The sequence below is a fragment of the Diceros bicornis genome, chromosome 28 (genome assembly GCF_020826845.1).
Source record: "Diceros bicornis minor isolate mBicDic1 chromosome 28, mDicBic1.mat.cur, whole genome shotgun sequence".
NCBI lineage: Eukaryota > Metazoa > Chordata > Mammalia > Perissodactyla > Rhinocerotidae > Diceros > Diceros bicornis.
The window spans coordinates 28,994,085-29,010,222 of record NC_080767.1 but is presented as its reverse complement, the minus strand read 5'-3'; the positions used below and the strand labels follow the sequence as shown (position 1 = coordinate 29,010,222).

The 16,138-nt window shown below is 45.6% G+C and overlaps 1 protein-coding gene across 1 annotated transcript in view; it reads left to right on the top strand.

The window, feature by feature from the left end:
- Positions 1–16,138, top strand: part of TTLL11 (tubulin tyrosine ligase like 11) — a 235,951-nt gene that overhangs the window by 180,321 nt on the left and 39,492 nt on the right. The window contains exon 7 of the mRNA XM_058523936.1: positions 9,581–9,832. Coding sequence (XP_058379919.1) covers positions 9,581–9,832 — 252 coding nt within the window. The remainder of the gene's footprint in view (positions 1–9,580; positions 9,833–16,138) is intronic.

Sequence of the window (16,138 nt, the reverse complement as noted above, 5' to 3'; positions counted from 1 at the left end):
CTGGATTCCCCCCACTTTTTGTCTGTATTCACACAGCCCTATACTTTGGTGCAGAACTGTGTTTAAACATTAAAAGGCTTTGTGTTGCAGACAGGCGCTGGGTATGTAATTAAAAGGATCCCTTCATTAGCAGAGCTATACAAGGAAACCTCAAGTTGGCCTTTTCTGCTCATTTTGGAGGTGGTAAAACAGAGGCTAATACAACCACCGATTGCAATTGTCACAGAGACAGCGCCTTGCTGTTGCCACTAGGAAACCTTTGTTTTCCCGGACTATAGACGGGATCTTCCCAGTAACTGGGAGAAAAAAGAGGAAGAAAGATTCTTTCTGGCACCCAAGAGCAGAGGAATGTGGTGGTCTTGGGGTTAAAAATGTGGCCTCTGGAGCCAGGCCACCCGGTTCCTGTCCCAGCCTTGTCACACAGGCAGCTGACAACCTCTCGAAGCTTCAGTATCCTCAGACGTAAACTCGATTTAATAATTGTGTCTAATCAATTGGATTGTCGTGAGAACTCATTGAAACAATGACTATATTTGCTGCCAGATATTTTGAGACCTACTGTGTGCCAGGAACCGTGTGGGGACTATAGACACAGTCATAAACAAGCGAGAGCAGTGCCCACCCTCCTGGGCTTCCAGTCCAGTGAAAGAAACAAGCTTCCAACAGACAGTGGCACAAATAACCATTTAGGTGTGGTTGTGACAACAACTATGAAGAAGAAATGATGACGATGATGATGATGTTGATGTATGAAGTCTGGAAGGTGATATGGAAAGGAATGGTTGATTCTGTCTGCAAAAGCTGTGCAAAGCTTTTTGGAAAAGGTGATATGGAATCTAAGATGTGAAGGATGAGTGTTTTTTTTTTTTTTTGTGAGGAAGATCAGCCCCGAGCTAACATCTGCCACTCCTCCTCTTCTTTTTTTTCCTGAGGAAGACTAGCCCCGGGTTAACATCCATGCCCATCTTCCTCCACTTTATATGGGACGCCACCACAGCATGGCTTGACAAGCGACGTGTCGGTGCGCGCCGGGGATCCGGGCCGGTGAACCCCAGGCCGCCGCAGTGGAACGCGTGTGCTTAACCACTTGCACCACCAGGCCGGCCCCAGGATGAGTGTTTTTCAAGTGGATAGCTTGGGAAGGAGCATCTACAAAAGGAGGGAAGAGTGTGGAATGTGGAAGACAGGCGGGCAAAGCCCCCGGAGGGCCTGAGCTCTCTGCTCCAGAGTAAGGACCTGGCCCAGCGTGCCTTGGGCAGCTGGCGCAGGCAAGGCTCGTAACTTGAGAAGTCTTTCTCCAGGTTCCAGTGAGAAGCTAAGCACAAGCCCAATTATCCACAGAAAGACAGCGGCCAACTACTTAGTGGGTTTAAAGAGGGGCTCCGCAGCCCTTCAGGCAAATGGAGTCCTCCTGCCTGCCCGCCAAGGTACCGGCAGAGTCTGAAGCTTCTCAGAATCAGAATTTTGGCCACTCTGGAATTTCAGCTCAATAGAGGTGTAGTTTTTTTCTTTTTTCTTTTCTTTTCTAAGGGTTCTGACAGGAAGTCAGGAGGACAGGGCCTGCCATCGCCACCACCTCTTCTTGATGCCTCACCTCAATCAAGTGGCTTTGCCTCAACTTCCCTACGTATTTCAGAAGGAAAATGAGATGAGATGATCACTAGTGCCCCTTCTAACTCCACAGTTTAGCTGTTTTCTTTATGTGCGGGCAGCGATTATCTCTCTCTGGGTATTATTTTGTGACGTCGGTAATCCTCACTTGAGAACCAGGGTATCAGATAAGGGGCAGTTATCCAGTGAGGCCCGAGAAAATGAGACTCATTTAGAGGATTTATTTAGGTTGAGACAAGAGGGCAGGTGCAGCCTGACCCTAAGCAGCCTGCAGTGAGATTCCCCAGACCGCCTACGGGCAGTCGGGCAGTCTCGGACAGTCGAGGAGCAGGAGGCCCGTCTAGTGTCTAGTTAGGTGGGTTTGGGAGTGGGGCAGAATGTCAGAAGGTGGTTAAAGAAACCCCATATTCTCCTGAGTTCCCAGAAGTGTACACCGATCTCTCCCATTGAGGCTGGTAACTAGACAGCAACCCTCTCGAGGTGATGGCACATGGAGGATCAACACAGCCGTGGTTACAATCAAAGTGGCTAACAGGTATCTGGCCCCGGGCTAAGCACCACGCATCCATTTCTTCTGTAATTACATCAGTCTTATAGGTTAGGTACCGTTATTATTCCCATTTTATATAAGAGGAAACTGAGGCTTTGAAGTTATATGACTTGCCTGAGGTCACCTAGCTAGAAAGTACAGAGCTGGGATTCCAATGGTGCCTCGGTTTGCCCCTAGGGCCCATACCCCAACCATGAGGCTGGTGCCTCTCTGGGAGGAGCTGCCTGGCAGCACCCATCCCTGGCCTGTGTGACAGCACGTTACATCGACTCTAACTGCCCGTGCTGGGAGACAGAAAGCAAGAGGGACAATGGTGAAAACTCTCACTCTGCGGAGGGGCAGAGCAGATAGAGCCCTGTTAGAAAAGAAGCTGATTGGGAGGTCTTTGTAAAATGAGCTGTCCATGCCTCCATCCGGAAAATGAGAGGACTGGGCCTGATGACCCCTCAAGGCCCTTCCAGGTCTGAAATAGCGTGAGATCTGGGTTTGCGGAAATGGGGGCATAGAGCAAGGCCTCGTGTTTGTCCTTTTGTTAATTCGTTGCCTGGCCTGGCAGGAAGATGCTCCTGCAGCACTTCGGCCTGGCAGCTCCGGGAATTCATCCCGAGCAGGGACAGAGACTAGTCTCTGCTGTTGCCGTCGGGGCCTTCATTAACTCAGACATGCGACAAACACAGTGTGTCAGTGATTTGTGTGAGCCCATAGCTGTAAAATAGGGCCTGATTTGTTTGGCAATCAAAACAGAACAGCCCCGTCCACATAAGCGCTAGTCGCTCCCAGACCGTCCCATAGAGGTCAGTTACCCCCGAGCAGATTCATCAGGATGCTTTATAGACAGGCTGTGTTTTTGAGGCTTAACAATGCAACAGTTTTGTGCTGTGTGCCCTCCCAGCCACTCTCCCTCGTAAGCCTCACACCCCATAAGTAAGAGACTTCTCTCCGTCATAAGGGAGGGGAAAATGGGTTCAGAGAAGCTGCGTTAACTCCACTGTGTTGTGACATGATGGAGTGGAACGTGCCTGGGCTCTGCACTCAAACAGATCCAGGTTCAAATCCTCCCTCTCAGCCATTTAGTAGCTAAGGGACCTTTGGAAAGTAGGTGAACCTCTCTGAAGCTAATTTTTCTCATCAGTAAATGGGGGCTACTTATAGTACCTAATTCGTAGGAGCATTGCCACGGTCAAACGAGATGTTAGAGGTAACCCGCCTGACTTGCAGGTACTCAGTGCCCAATAACTCCCCGTGTATGGAAGCAGCGTAGTGCGGTGGTTAGACACAAGGACTCTGGCACCTGTCTCCTTGGGTTTCTGTCCTGGATCCACAACCTGTTAGTCTGTATCTTTGTGCCTTGGTTTCCTCATCCATAAAATGGGAATAATAATAACACCTACTTTGTAGGATTTTATCAAGATTAAATTTTTTTAAATTGCAGTTCCTGGTACAAAGTAAGTGCTACCAATATCGTCCCCATTGTGTTTTGTTACTGTTGATGCTGTACCATGCTCTGGATGAAAGGGATCAAGGGAGGTAGAAGTGACCAGGTGAGCGTTGAGGGGACGGCGGCATGAAGGAGAGCGGGTGGGAACAGACCCAGCATGGGACTGGGTCCTATAGGGACCAGAACATCAGACAAAGACCCCTCCTTAAGCCCTTGTCCTCATCAATTTGGAAACGCATGCCTCGCCCATTTTGTAGTCTATCGCCTTCTCTTCAAATAGGGTAGCATCACCATCAAGCAAATGGGGCCTCTGTGACGGAAGAGATTCATCAAGTGACAGAGCTGGGCTACATGGTAGTTATGTTTATTTTTAGTGACTTCATCCTCCGACTCTTTAAATTAGCTGCTGGGCTAATTTAAGGGACTTCTTTGGCGCATGGTTAGCAGTTTCTTCAGGAATGCCAATGTGCATTTGAAATCCCCAAGTGACTGGGGGACATGTCTTGTCCAAATGGCGGGGAAAGGAACCTGCTCACCTCCCTTTGCCAGGGCAGCACCACTGCCCACCAGGCTCTCCTGCCAAGCCATGGATTGCGGGGAACAAGATCCAGGGCGTTGTCTCCCCTTCTGTCCTCCATAGCCAAGCAGTTGCCAAGTTCATCTTTCACCCCGACCAGTGATTCTTAGACTTTAGCCTGCATCAGAATCGCCCTCAGGGTTTGCGGGCGGCTTAACCGGCTTGCTCACAGAGTGTCTGAGTCCATAGGTCTGGGATGAGGCCAAGAATTTGTGTTTCCTACAAGTTCTCAAGTGATGCTGATGCTGCTGGTCCAGGGACCATGCTTTCAGAATCATTGCCCGAGAGTATTCCAATAGCTTCCTAGCTCCGTCCACTCCCCCACCTCAATTCAGAACACACACTGTGGGCAGACTCATTCATCTTTACCACATTTCTGATTCTGCCACTCCTTTCCCCCAAATCCAGCACATTCTTCTCATCTCCTACACTACCAAATCCTAGCACCCTCGTCTGATGTTCAAGATGCCATAAGACCTAGACCCATGCTGGCTTTCTGGTCACGTTCCCACCTGTTCCTCTTCATGTACACTACCAAGACGCAGCAAACCAACCTCCCTCCGTATGCTCTAGCTTCCACCGCTAGGTGGTCACCTGGCCCTTCCACCCTGCTTAATCATTGTTTATAGATAGGTCTTGTCTTCCCCTTGGTCACATGCTTCTGGATGGCAGGGACTATGTCCACCTCACCCGTGTATCTGAGGCCCCTGGGACAGGTAAGTGCTTGGGAAATTGTTCAGGAATGAATAAATTATTGAAAGGATGCTTAACTGAAAATGGAAATTATTTCTCTGTGAGAATTCAAGTACTTTCTCTGAAACTAGATTTTAACCTTGCTCTATCTACCTTCCTATTTTGTTAATTTCTGGGAATATAGACAGTTTATACAGAAGAAGAAAAGTCTTCAGTTTGATTTAAATTACATTAGCACTAGAACTATATAGTGAACTAAGCATAGAGTGTGTAGTGAGACAGTCCTGAGTATAAATTCTGATTCCACTATTGATTTGTGATGTTGGGTGAGTATTCAGGTTCTCTGGACCTCAGATTCCTAACCTATAAAATGGGACTAGCTACCTCATAGAATTGTTTGAGAAATAAATGAGATAATATACATAAGCTGCTTGGCACAAAGCTTAACATATAGTAGGTCCCTGATAAACAGTGATGATTTTTAACAGTAGGTTTCCCAGGCAAGATAGAGATAGGTGGCTTTTCACAAGAGTTTTAATGAAAAAGAATTCCATTTTATTTTTGAGACAATGAGAGAGAAAACATTCCAAGATTCTTTGCCCTATTTTAATGAATCAAGGATACACCAAATTCAATAAAAAAAATTTACCCCAAAGGACTGGTAAACTTGATTTATATTTTCTTTACCAGTCACTTTTATTTCATAAGCTCAACATTTCCATTAAAATGCTATTAAGTAAGAAAAGGATTTTACAGTATTTGTGATAACTTGGATCTCAATGTGATAATTGGAATTATCTCCAGCAAAGACACTATGTCTCATCGTTTTATTTCCTCTTATATATCAGCTATATCTTTACTGCCTTCTTCCAGTTGAGTAAAACCACTTCCCTCCGAATTTGTGGTTTTGAGTCCATGAAAATCATGTCTGTGGCTTTGATGGCCCTTTTCATCTTGAGGTTATTAATTGGGATTCAGGAAGAATGGGAAATAGTAATCATCCAGTAAGTTTAGCAACCCTTGAAAGAAATGTGAAAGGCTATTTCATAAAAAACAGGCTCATTCTGTGCAGCTCTGGGAGAGGATGGGATGCAGGCTACAGACTCTGGAGGGAGACGTCCTCTGACATGCCCTTGGGGAAAACCTTCCCAGCCTGAGAGGTACCCAGGAGGGGGTGGGGTCCCCATCACCAGGGCAACCCAAGCTGAGGCCACTGCCCTGGACCATCTGCTGATAAAATGACCCATTAGCTGATGTCCCTATCTACCTGGGATTAAGTTTTCTGCTCCAAAATGACATCATTGTGAAAATGTTCTGGAACTAGAGAGTGGTGATAGTTACACAATATCGTGAATGTATTAAATGCCACTGAATTATACACTTTAAAATGGTTAAAATGATGAATTTTATGTTACGTACATTAGACCACAATAAAAAAAAATAGATGACATCATTGGACGGAACGACCTCCAAGGCTGCTTCTAGCTGTAACATGCTATGTTTCTGAGAGGGAGCACATGGCTTAAGGGTCCTACGCCAGACTCTATTTAGTCAGACAGGCCATGTAGACAGTCAATATCTAACTGAGGGGGAAAGGTTGATCAAATTATGGTTCAGGCATAATACAGAATATTACATGTCCACGAGAAATGATGCTCATGAAAACACATGTGGGAAGATACTTGTGATGTAAAGTATAAGAAGAAGGATTTAAACTACATGTAATGTGGTCCTAACTGCATAAATATAGATGAGAAATCAAAATATTAGTCATGTTTATCCCTGAGTTGTGGGATTACAAATGATTTTGATTCCTTTATACGTTTCTCAAAATGTCTACAAAGACCATGAATCACTATTATAATATGAAAAAACTATTTAAAACCAAATAAATAACAGGACTACTATTTTGTAACCCCCAATGTGAATCACGACGTGCTTTAGAATAATGGGGTGGCAAAGTGGACAGAGCCCTGGTTAGAGGAATTGATTTATAATTCCAGCGTGCTTCGCCACTCTACCTCAGTTTCCATAGCTGGAACACGGCATAATATCACAGTCTGCTTCACAGGGTATGTGAAGAGCAAATCAGATCATAAATGTGGGACAGTTTTTTTGATTAAAGAGTACTCTGAGCTTTTCTCATTGTCATTGAGTGCGTTCAAACTGTACATTTCCAAATTTTCGCTTTAACAAAAACTTAATGAGTGCTTATAAAGTCAGTGATTGCCACTTATCCACTAATTTAAGAGCTAATTTCCAGTAACAGGGCTGCTTTTTTTTCCCTCCTCTTTCTTCTTATAACCTTAATGCGAAAACATTTTATTTCCCCTGAAAAGTACCCACCTGACTTTTATTTACTGTCTCAAGGTGAAGGAGATGATGATAAAACCAGTTCAGCTGAAGGAAAATTGCACCATCCCCTTCCGCCCCAGGAATGTGTTCTTCTGCCAAGGAATCAGGCCTTTCCTTTTTGTAGGAGGGAGCGTTTGCTTCCCCAGAACCATCCACACTACTGAACTTTAAAAAGGGTTTTCCTTCACGCTGTTCTGGTTCCGCCCTCTGCCTGTCCTTGCTTTGAGACCAGCATCAAGACCCACTCAGAAGGAACTGTGAGCAGAACTTACAGGACTTTGTATTCACGCAAGGGGGTTCTCTTCCTAGAGGCTGGCTCCTTGGACCCGTGTGAAGAGACCATTTTGGCAGAGCTGTCAAGCACGCTGTTTCTCTATCGAACTTCTTTCCCATTTAAAAGAGCTTCCGGGGTACAAAGCATCATAACCTTGATGTTCTATTTAGGCTTACCTTGCTGTTCAAAGCAAACTTGCCCAATTCAACAAATTCAATGAAACATTTCCCAAGGACTTAATACATGCCAGGTGCTATAGAAATAGAGTGGAATAAGATGTGGTCCTTGCCTTCAATGAGCTCACAAAATAGTCAGAGGGATTGGCATATAAACAAATGCAGTGCAGCATGACAAGGGGAACAAAGAAGCTCATCTAGGGACAGGAGTGGGACATGGAAGAGAGTCATCGGCGTGGTCAAGGAGACACCTGAGCTGGTTTTGAAAGTGGAAGACAAGTGTGCCAGGCAGCCAGGGCCAAAGGAAGGCCTCATGGGCCAAGGAGAGCTGGTATGAAGACCCCAGCTGTGGTGCTGATGGCATGCGTGGAAGTGAGAGCCCTGAGGACGAGGTCATTTAATAAAGAAAAGAGTAGAGAATGGCCTTGGTACTGAGCTCTGTACAGTGAGACGTGGTTCTAATTTTCCTGGGTCAATTAGCCAATTGGGCAGTATTTATTGACCATGCACAACGTGCTCAGGGTTCTGCCTCAGGAATGGACATGCAGATGGGAAAGGGTTACACCCGCCCCAGATCTGCTATGGGCGGGACAGGAGACAGGAAAATGAGACAAGGGGCAAGTGCAGAGAGAGGCACAGAGTGTGGAAGGGAGCTGGGTGCCCAGGAGCAGGGAGTCTGTTTCCAGGCCAAGCCAATGGGCGGTAGCATGGCGCAGTGGGGCGGTGGGGGGAGTGTTCAAGGTCTTGGAGGGAATAGTGTGTCTAGGGCAGTGATGGGAAGTGAGGAGAGTGGAACAGAAATCGGGAAGGGCCTTGAGTACTGGAATGAGGAGTACAGACTTAATTGTGTAGGCTCTTGGGAGTCACTGAAGAGTTGTGGCAAGCAGGTGACCCGACCAGGTTGGTTTTAAAAGGGGTGCCTGGGGTACCAGTGTGGATGATGGATCTACGGATGGGAAAGGCTGGAGGCAGGAGGCCCTGTCGCTACAGTCCAGGTGAGAGTGGACAAGCCCAGGCAGGGGAGAGTGCAGCCGGTTTCGGGAAATCCTGAGAAGGCAGGACTGGCTGTAGAGGCAGAGGGAGAGGAGGACTTGGCATTCATTCTTATGTAACTGGTGGACCGTGGTGACGTTCAAGGAGATGGGGAATGCAGATCTGGGGTGAGGGGAAGTGGTCATTTCAGTCTGAATTGCCTGTGGGCCATCCTGAAAGTCAAACAGGTGGTAGTTGGATATGTCTGGAGGTGAGAAGAGCAGTCCAAGCTAGAGGTAGATATTTGAGAGTTACTAGCTGCTAATTTTCTTGAATATCAGAATAATTTCAGAATAAAATATCCAAACTAAGCAATCACAACACTATGATCATTTTTTTTTTTGTAAGAGTTCCAAATAAGAAAATAGTTAAGCCAGAAAATGTAATTGTGCCTATTCCTAGAATTGGGTAACTGATGTATCTTTGCAAATTGTTCATTGAACTGTGCCTCTGGCTTCTTGCCAGCCCTCAATGAGATTTTTATATTTCTTAATTATTCAATTACTACCCCTAAGTAGGAGTTTGAAATCAAACCCAGACTGCTCCATAATAGAGTACTCGTTTGAATCACGAGCACAGTAAAGGAAGTTGTCCATATTGGGAAACCAGGATGGTGGGACGGAGGAAGCGGAAGTTTCCAGGCCTGGCTCTGCCCTAGGTTCAAGTCCCGGCTCTGCCACACACCAGCGGTGTGAGCTGGCCGGGTCACTTCTCTGAGGTCAGCTTTCTGGTCTGCACCCCAAAAACACTGATAATACCCACCTCCCGAGGTTGTGAATCTAAAGGAGAGGAAAACATGCGAGGGAGAGTGCCCTGTTTGCTGTAGAGCCCCCCGCAGATGTTGCTTCTATCATTAATTCCTCATGTGCTTCAGGTCTCAGCAGCTTGAGAAGCCATTAGCCACGAAGGAAGATCCTTCCGACAGTGAGCTGGCCAGCGCCTCGGACGGCAACACCACTCCCGAAGCCCACCTGCCCTCCATCTGCCTCAAGCAAGTGTTCCCCAAGTACGCAAAGCAGTTCAACTACCTGCGCCTGGTGGACAGGATGGCAAACTTGTTTATCCGGTTCCTGGGAATCAAGGGGACAATGAAGTTGGGACCAACAGGCTTCCGGACCTTCATAAGGTCAGTGAGACCAGCCCCCTCTGGCTTGAGATTCGGGCAGGGTGGAGTCCAGCCTCACATCTGGCTGGACCAATCTCCCTGACTGCTCCTGAGAGAATCTGTGGTGCCCGGTCAGTATCCCGTTTGGGGTTGAGTTGGCCCAGTGGCTGGCACTGGACCTGGCACGTAGCAGACTCTTATTTGTTGAATGCATTAACAAATACTGTGGATGTGACAGCATTCACAACCTGATGCTTGTGGTTAAAAAACAATTCTGTGCCACCTTGAACGAGGTGCTTAAACCACATATAAATAATTGCCCCTTGGACTCAGACCAACCTCGTGCATCTTAAGCTGGGGTGATGTTCTCCCAGTGGTACGTGGCTGTGTGCTGAGCATTTACGAAGCCACAGCAGAGAAACAAGGCACATCTTTCCAAAGTGTCAATTTCAAGAGAGAAAAGTTAAATAATTCAGTTGATAAATAATTCAATATGTTTGTTCTATTATAAAAAATAACATGGTTATATTATAGAGTATAATACAAAATTTGCATTAATTTTAAAGATAAAACATGAGATAAAGAAATTGTGTTTTTGCTGCAGCCTACAAAATAAGCCATTGCCACTCAATCTCCTGAGAATTATTTGTTAACTTGCCTCTACCCCCTGGGGCACTTTGGGGCCATAGAGGAGCACTTACTAGCTGTGTGACCTTGGGTAAGTTAATGACTGTCTCTGAACCTCAGTGATCCTATAAGATGGGGGTGAAACGACCTACAGCCTAGGATTGTGTGTTCTACACCTCAGAGAAACTATCTGCCAGCGTCCGATGTGGCTGATGTTTTTCTCATCATTGGTTTTAATATTTCTACCTTGCACCTCAAAGTTACTCTCTTCGTGGTTTTATTCACTAAAGCAAATAATTAGAAGTCTTGAATCAGAAATCATTTTTGTCATACTCTTTTCTCCAAATGAATTTTATAAATTCTAACTCTCGCCCTCTGATATTCCTGAGAGGATGGTAAACAGAAGCATCAGAGATTTTTGCCATTTCAGGCACCCTAAAGTAGTGTTTGCACGGTGATTTTGAGACAGGCTTTGTGTCACTGTCGGAGGAAAAAAGAAAGCCCTGGGGAAAGAGCACAGACTTTGGGGTCTGACTTCAGAGCCAAGTACATTACTTAATAGCTGTGTGGCTTTGGGCAAATCCTTTATCTTCTCTGAGTCTCAGTCCCCTCATCTGTAAAATGGGAATAATCACCCCTGCCTGGCAGGGTTATCATGAGGTTAGGATGTAATATATCATAAAGCACGTGGCCCAGTGCCTAATTTACAGAAGCTCTTTGTTAAATGGGAGTCTTGTGGTTATTATTTCCATCAGGCAGTGGGAGTTTTCAAGAAAGTCTACAGGCACATGTTGTTATTTCCCTGAGAATACTACCTGATACCCTCTGACTCATTTAGGAATTGCATTTGACTTATAGTAACAGACACTCATCCATAAGTGGTTTAAATAGTGAGATTAATTTTCTCTCATATAACAGCAAGTTTGGCAGTGGGGGTCCTAGAGCTGATTAATGACTCCACAATATGATCAACACCCCACTCTCTGTCTTTCTGCTCATCCATCCTAAGTATGTGCTTCAAGTTTCAGGGTTGCCTTATGGTTACAAGATGGCTGCTCAAAATCTAGCTATCATGGTCGACTTCCAGGCAGGAAGAAGGAAGGGAAGAAGAGCAAAAGGCCTCTGTCAGACGCTTCCTTTTAATTCCTAATAAAATTCTACTAAAACATAAGAGAGAGGGGGAGATTTGAAAACATACCTTACGATAAGAATCACAACCTCAGTTGCCTCCAGGGGCGTTAACAAGCCAGCAGGCCTGATCTAGAAGAATGGGGAGGGTGGGGTTGTGGCAGCCTGGAGAGCACCTGCCCCTACAACAGGAAGGGGTGCTGCTGGACTAGGATCACCAGAGGTTTTGATTTCTCAAGAGAAGCTAGAAATACTGATTTTTATGTAAAATCTCGATACATGTATATTGATGTTGGCAATTCAGAAAATAATTTTTAAACACTGTATGGGTTTAGTCAAAGCAAGACTGCCCATAGAGACCACAAGTGTGTGCCCTCTGGTATGAGAGGCCGAGGGACATATTAAGACCACTGCTGTCTTCATGCACAATCTGGAAAGCAAAACAGAACTGAGAATAGTTCTAGCAAAGAAGATTCCTGAAATGCTCTCAGACTGGACTGGATGATGTCAAAAATATCGTGACAAATCTGTCTGTATGTGATAGGCTTTATGATTTTCCATCCCTTTGTTCTCTATCTTTAAGGACATTTGCATGAAAAAAAGATTTTTGTGATGTTAGAGACTATTAGGTCCCGCAGCCGTCATTCCCAATCTGCGGCGGAGCACTGTTAGCGGGAGTGAAGGTGACCGCGAGAAGGGAGGGAGAGGTATGTCTTCACCTCCCTCCGCACCCTCTCAGCACACGTCCTGAGTAATTAAGGACGCAGGAAGAAATGGAGAAAACATTGCACAACCATTGACAGATTTTTCTTTTTAAAATGCACCAAGAGATCCCGACAGCGACTGAATCGTAAAAGACGATATTCTCTGCTTTTAGATTTCTCTGAGTATGTTCAGTCTTGCTAGCTAAATTTAACAGCAAGCGTTTTCTCTTGCTAACAACTCCTCTCTCTCTCCTTTCCACTTCAGTTTAAATTGTGCTTCATTATGAATTAATAATATTTATGCCATACGTTAAAAGTGCCCTTCTCTGGAGCTCTGCACAGGAGACATATTTGCGGGCTAGATAGAGACTCCTCTCAGAGCTGCCCCGTGAACGCAGGAGTTGAACTCGGCTTTCACCTGTCCTACCCACCCCTTCTCTCCAAGTTCCTTGAAGAGAACTGGAGGGAACAAAATCGCACACAATCCGATTGAATTTATTTTCAGTGACCATCTCTCATAATGTGCTGCATAGATCAGCAGTTTTAGGAGTGAATTATGCTAATGCCAGTCTGGACATATTCTATTTTTCTTTTCCACCAAGAAATGAGAAATAATGGACTCTCGTTTTCTTGTCTAGACTTAACTCTATCAAACCAGCTTTTCGTGTCATTTCCTCAGGAGGCGCATAATAGTAGCACAGATTACCGTGAATTAAGCGCCTCTTTTCTCTGTCTTTTTTTTTTTTCCATAATAATTGGGTGGGTGTGGAGACTTTTCTTTCTCTAAGAAGTAGAAATTATCTGATTCTTCAGTTTGACACCTTTCTTTGAGGGAAGCGCATTTTTGTTGTTTGCCTTCCATTGGATTACTAATTTGGGGGGCATCCTATGTAATTCGCTAAGAACACGTTTTCCAAATGTATCCTACATCAGAATTTGACATCAATTTGCACACGCGGCATTTTCCATCTCCAAAGCAGATGATTAAACAGTTTGCCAAAACTGGGTTTATCTCTAGGAAATGGAGGCGGCTTCTCCGCACGGTGAGCATTTGCTTCATGTGAGGCCTTTCCACTTGGTGATCCCTGCTCATCCCTGTGTGGTTTCTGATCCTGGTGTCCTTTTAAATTAGAGAATAGATTTCTCCTTTTCCTTTTTTTCCCCTTCCCCTCCCTTTTCTCATAAGGAGATATTAATATGCTTCATAATGGATAGCTTTGGGGGGTTTTATTCTCTGAGAGGCAACATGGTGTGTTAGAATGTTCTGGAATAGAAGTGTTAGAGGCCTTGCCTCTCCCCCTCTGTCATTAACTCCTCAGTGACTTTCAAAGTCCCCCTCTTCTGTGATGATCTCTTTCCAGCAATATTGTGAGATTCTATGCCTGGGATATCAATAGCCTGTAAAAAATATATACATTATAAGCCAGGGTTGTCTTTTTCTCCCCCTAGATGTTTAGATAGTGGGGTTTTTAAAAAACTGAATATTGATCATTTCTTAGCTTTCTCCTTGTAGAAACTTCTCCAGAAAAAATAAGCTTCTTTTCCTTCAGAGAGAAGGATGAACACAAAAGAAATTCTATAAATAGGATTTTATGGCGTGGAAAAAGTTGGTTTCTAAATTTCCCACACAATGTCAGTAGTTGTTGAGAGGAAACGGGGATGGTAATTTCAAATCTTTCTATACTTGGGCTTCTAATGAACTTGAATGATTTGTTATTCTCTCCCATCATATGTGCCCAAATTCCTTTGATTCAGCAAAAAAAAAAAAACCAAAAAACCATTTCTTCAAACTGGTTCTATGTCAGGGAGGCAGGCTAGGAGCCGTCATTTGCCGCTTCCCTGTATGTGCCAGGCACCGAGCTAGTCCTTCAAATAGCTCTGTATGGTGAGTAGCCTTATTCTCATTGTACAAATAAGGAAATTTACATGCAGAGAGCTTCAGGGACTTGCTCAAGATCACACAGCAAAGTCAAGATTCAAACTCACGTACATTTGACTCCAGAGCTCATGTTTCCCATGTACATTTCGAGCCTATCTTTTCCTAGGAAATTTTGTGGCTTTTCATGTCACCATATTTCTCAGCCTTCTCTTCTACTAAAGAATTTATCCTTCCACTCATTAGTCATTTGAAGACCTGCATCCCAGGTCCTAAGGGGAAACTGTTGTCAGTGATGAAGAGCTACCACGCCTTCGTTTTTTTACCCTGGACTCTGAGCTCATTTATACCCAGTGAGGGTGGTACCTGAGACTGCATCAGCTCTGCATCACTCGCTGGGCCCAGAATACCACCTACACACAATGGACACAAAATAAATTCTGTATTGAGTGGATGCATGGATCAAAAATTCATTCCAAAGTCTCAACCCTTGGAGTCATTTCCTGTTTGGGTTGACTGAGAATGTTTGTTGACCGTGGGGACAAACCAGGGAGAACTTGTCTCTATGTGACCCTGGTGGTCTTCCCCCAGCCTTATATCCCAAAGCTTCCCAACAGGGCCTCTCTTACCAGGCCCCACCTGAGTCTTTATGTCTTGAATGCTGGGTTCTTCCTGTGGCCCTGGGCTGGGCCACCTCCCCACTTCTCCCCAAAGCTCCCAAGCCCACTGCTCTATCCTCCAGGGGAGGACTGGGTATGAATCCCAGCTAATGTCCCTTCTCTTGAGTCTCAACTTACCCATCACTGAAATGGAACTAAGAAGACCTCCCTCATAGAGTGGTTGTAAAGATCCAGAAAGCTAATGCTCAGGAAAGGGCCTGGCATGTAGATGGTCCCCAAGAAATGCCTACAGAATCAAAACTCTTTTAAAGCATTTCCTGCTACTGCAGCCAGTACAGAGCCCTCCTTTCCCTGTCCCAGATGGCAGCACAAGCTGTGATCTACTGGATTTGCAGGCACCACTAGGAGGATGAGTTACCTTGGGAAAGGGATCAATGGAGAATTCTCTTTGGTAAATTACGGTTCCTGCTAAAGGTTTGACGCTTCTATTTTGTACCTGTCAGGAAAAAGAAAACTACATACCATTGGTCAGTTTGGTTTCCCTTTTTACACTCCATTAACCCTCCGAGCCAGCCAGGCAGAGCTCCCATCCCGTGGGGGGCAGGCAGTCCAGAGGACACTGATATGATAATTAGAGAAAACCAGTGGCCGTTCCTAACGAGGCTTTGGAAATGAGCAGCGCAGGTTGTTAGAATACCTTGGGAGCAACTGGCGCATCATCCCGGTGGGACCCAATAGAGATAGCCATCTCGGTGACAGGTGACGTGAAAAGCTCCGCGTCCACTGACATATTGTTACTGGGGCTCAATAACGGTGCACTGATGTGCTTTGAAGTCTGCCACAGTGACTTGTGATTGAAATACGAGCAGGAGCCCAGGAGGAAGCAGGATGTGAATTGATGGCCTGAGAAATGCCTGTGGGAAGAAAGGAAGGAAGGGGGAGGGTGGGAGATAGTGTGCTAGCATATAAGGAGCACCAGCCTCATCCGGGCACCATACTGGGCACACTCCCAGCCACCATTGTTAGGGGCATGCATGGGTTTGGAAAGGGACCTCTGGAATGCCCAAATCCTGCTTGCCAATCAACCCCTGGCCTGGTGGGTTCCTAAGGAAGCTGTTCACACAAGGGATGATGACAAATGGGAAATCAAAGAACCACTTTATCATTAGCTGGGGCAATGGAGGTGGACACATTTGGAAAGTTGAAAGCAGCATTGAATGTAGTTCAGCCAAATGGACAGCTGGCCCGGGGGTCTAGCTTTCAGGAGTCCCAGAGCAAATCCAGCCCGCGGTGGGACTTGCCTCCCAGCACGATCCTGTTCAGGAGGGCGGTGCGCCTGGACAGACCAAGAGCTACCTACAGTCTGAACAGA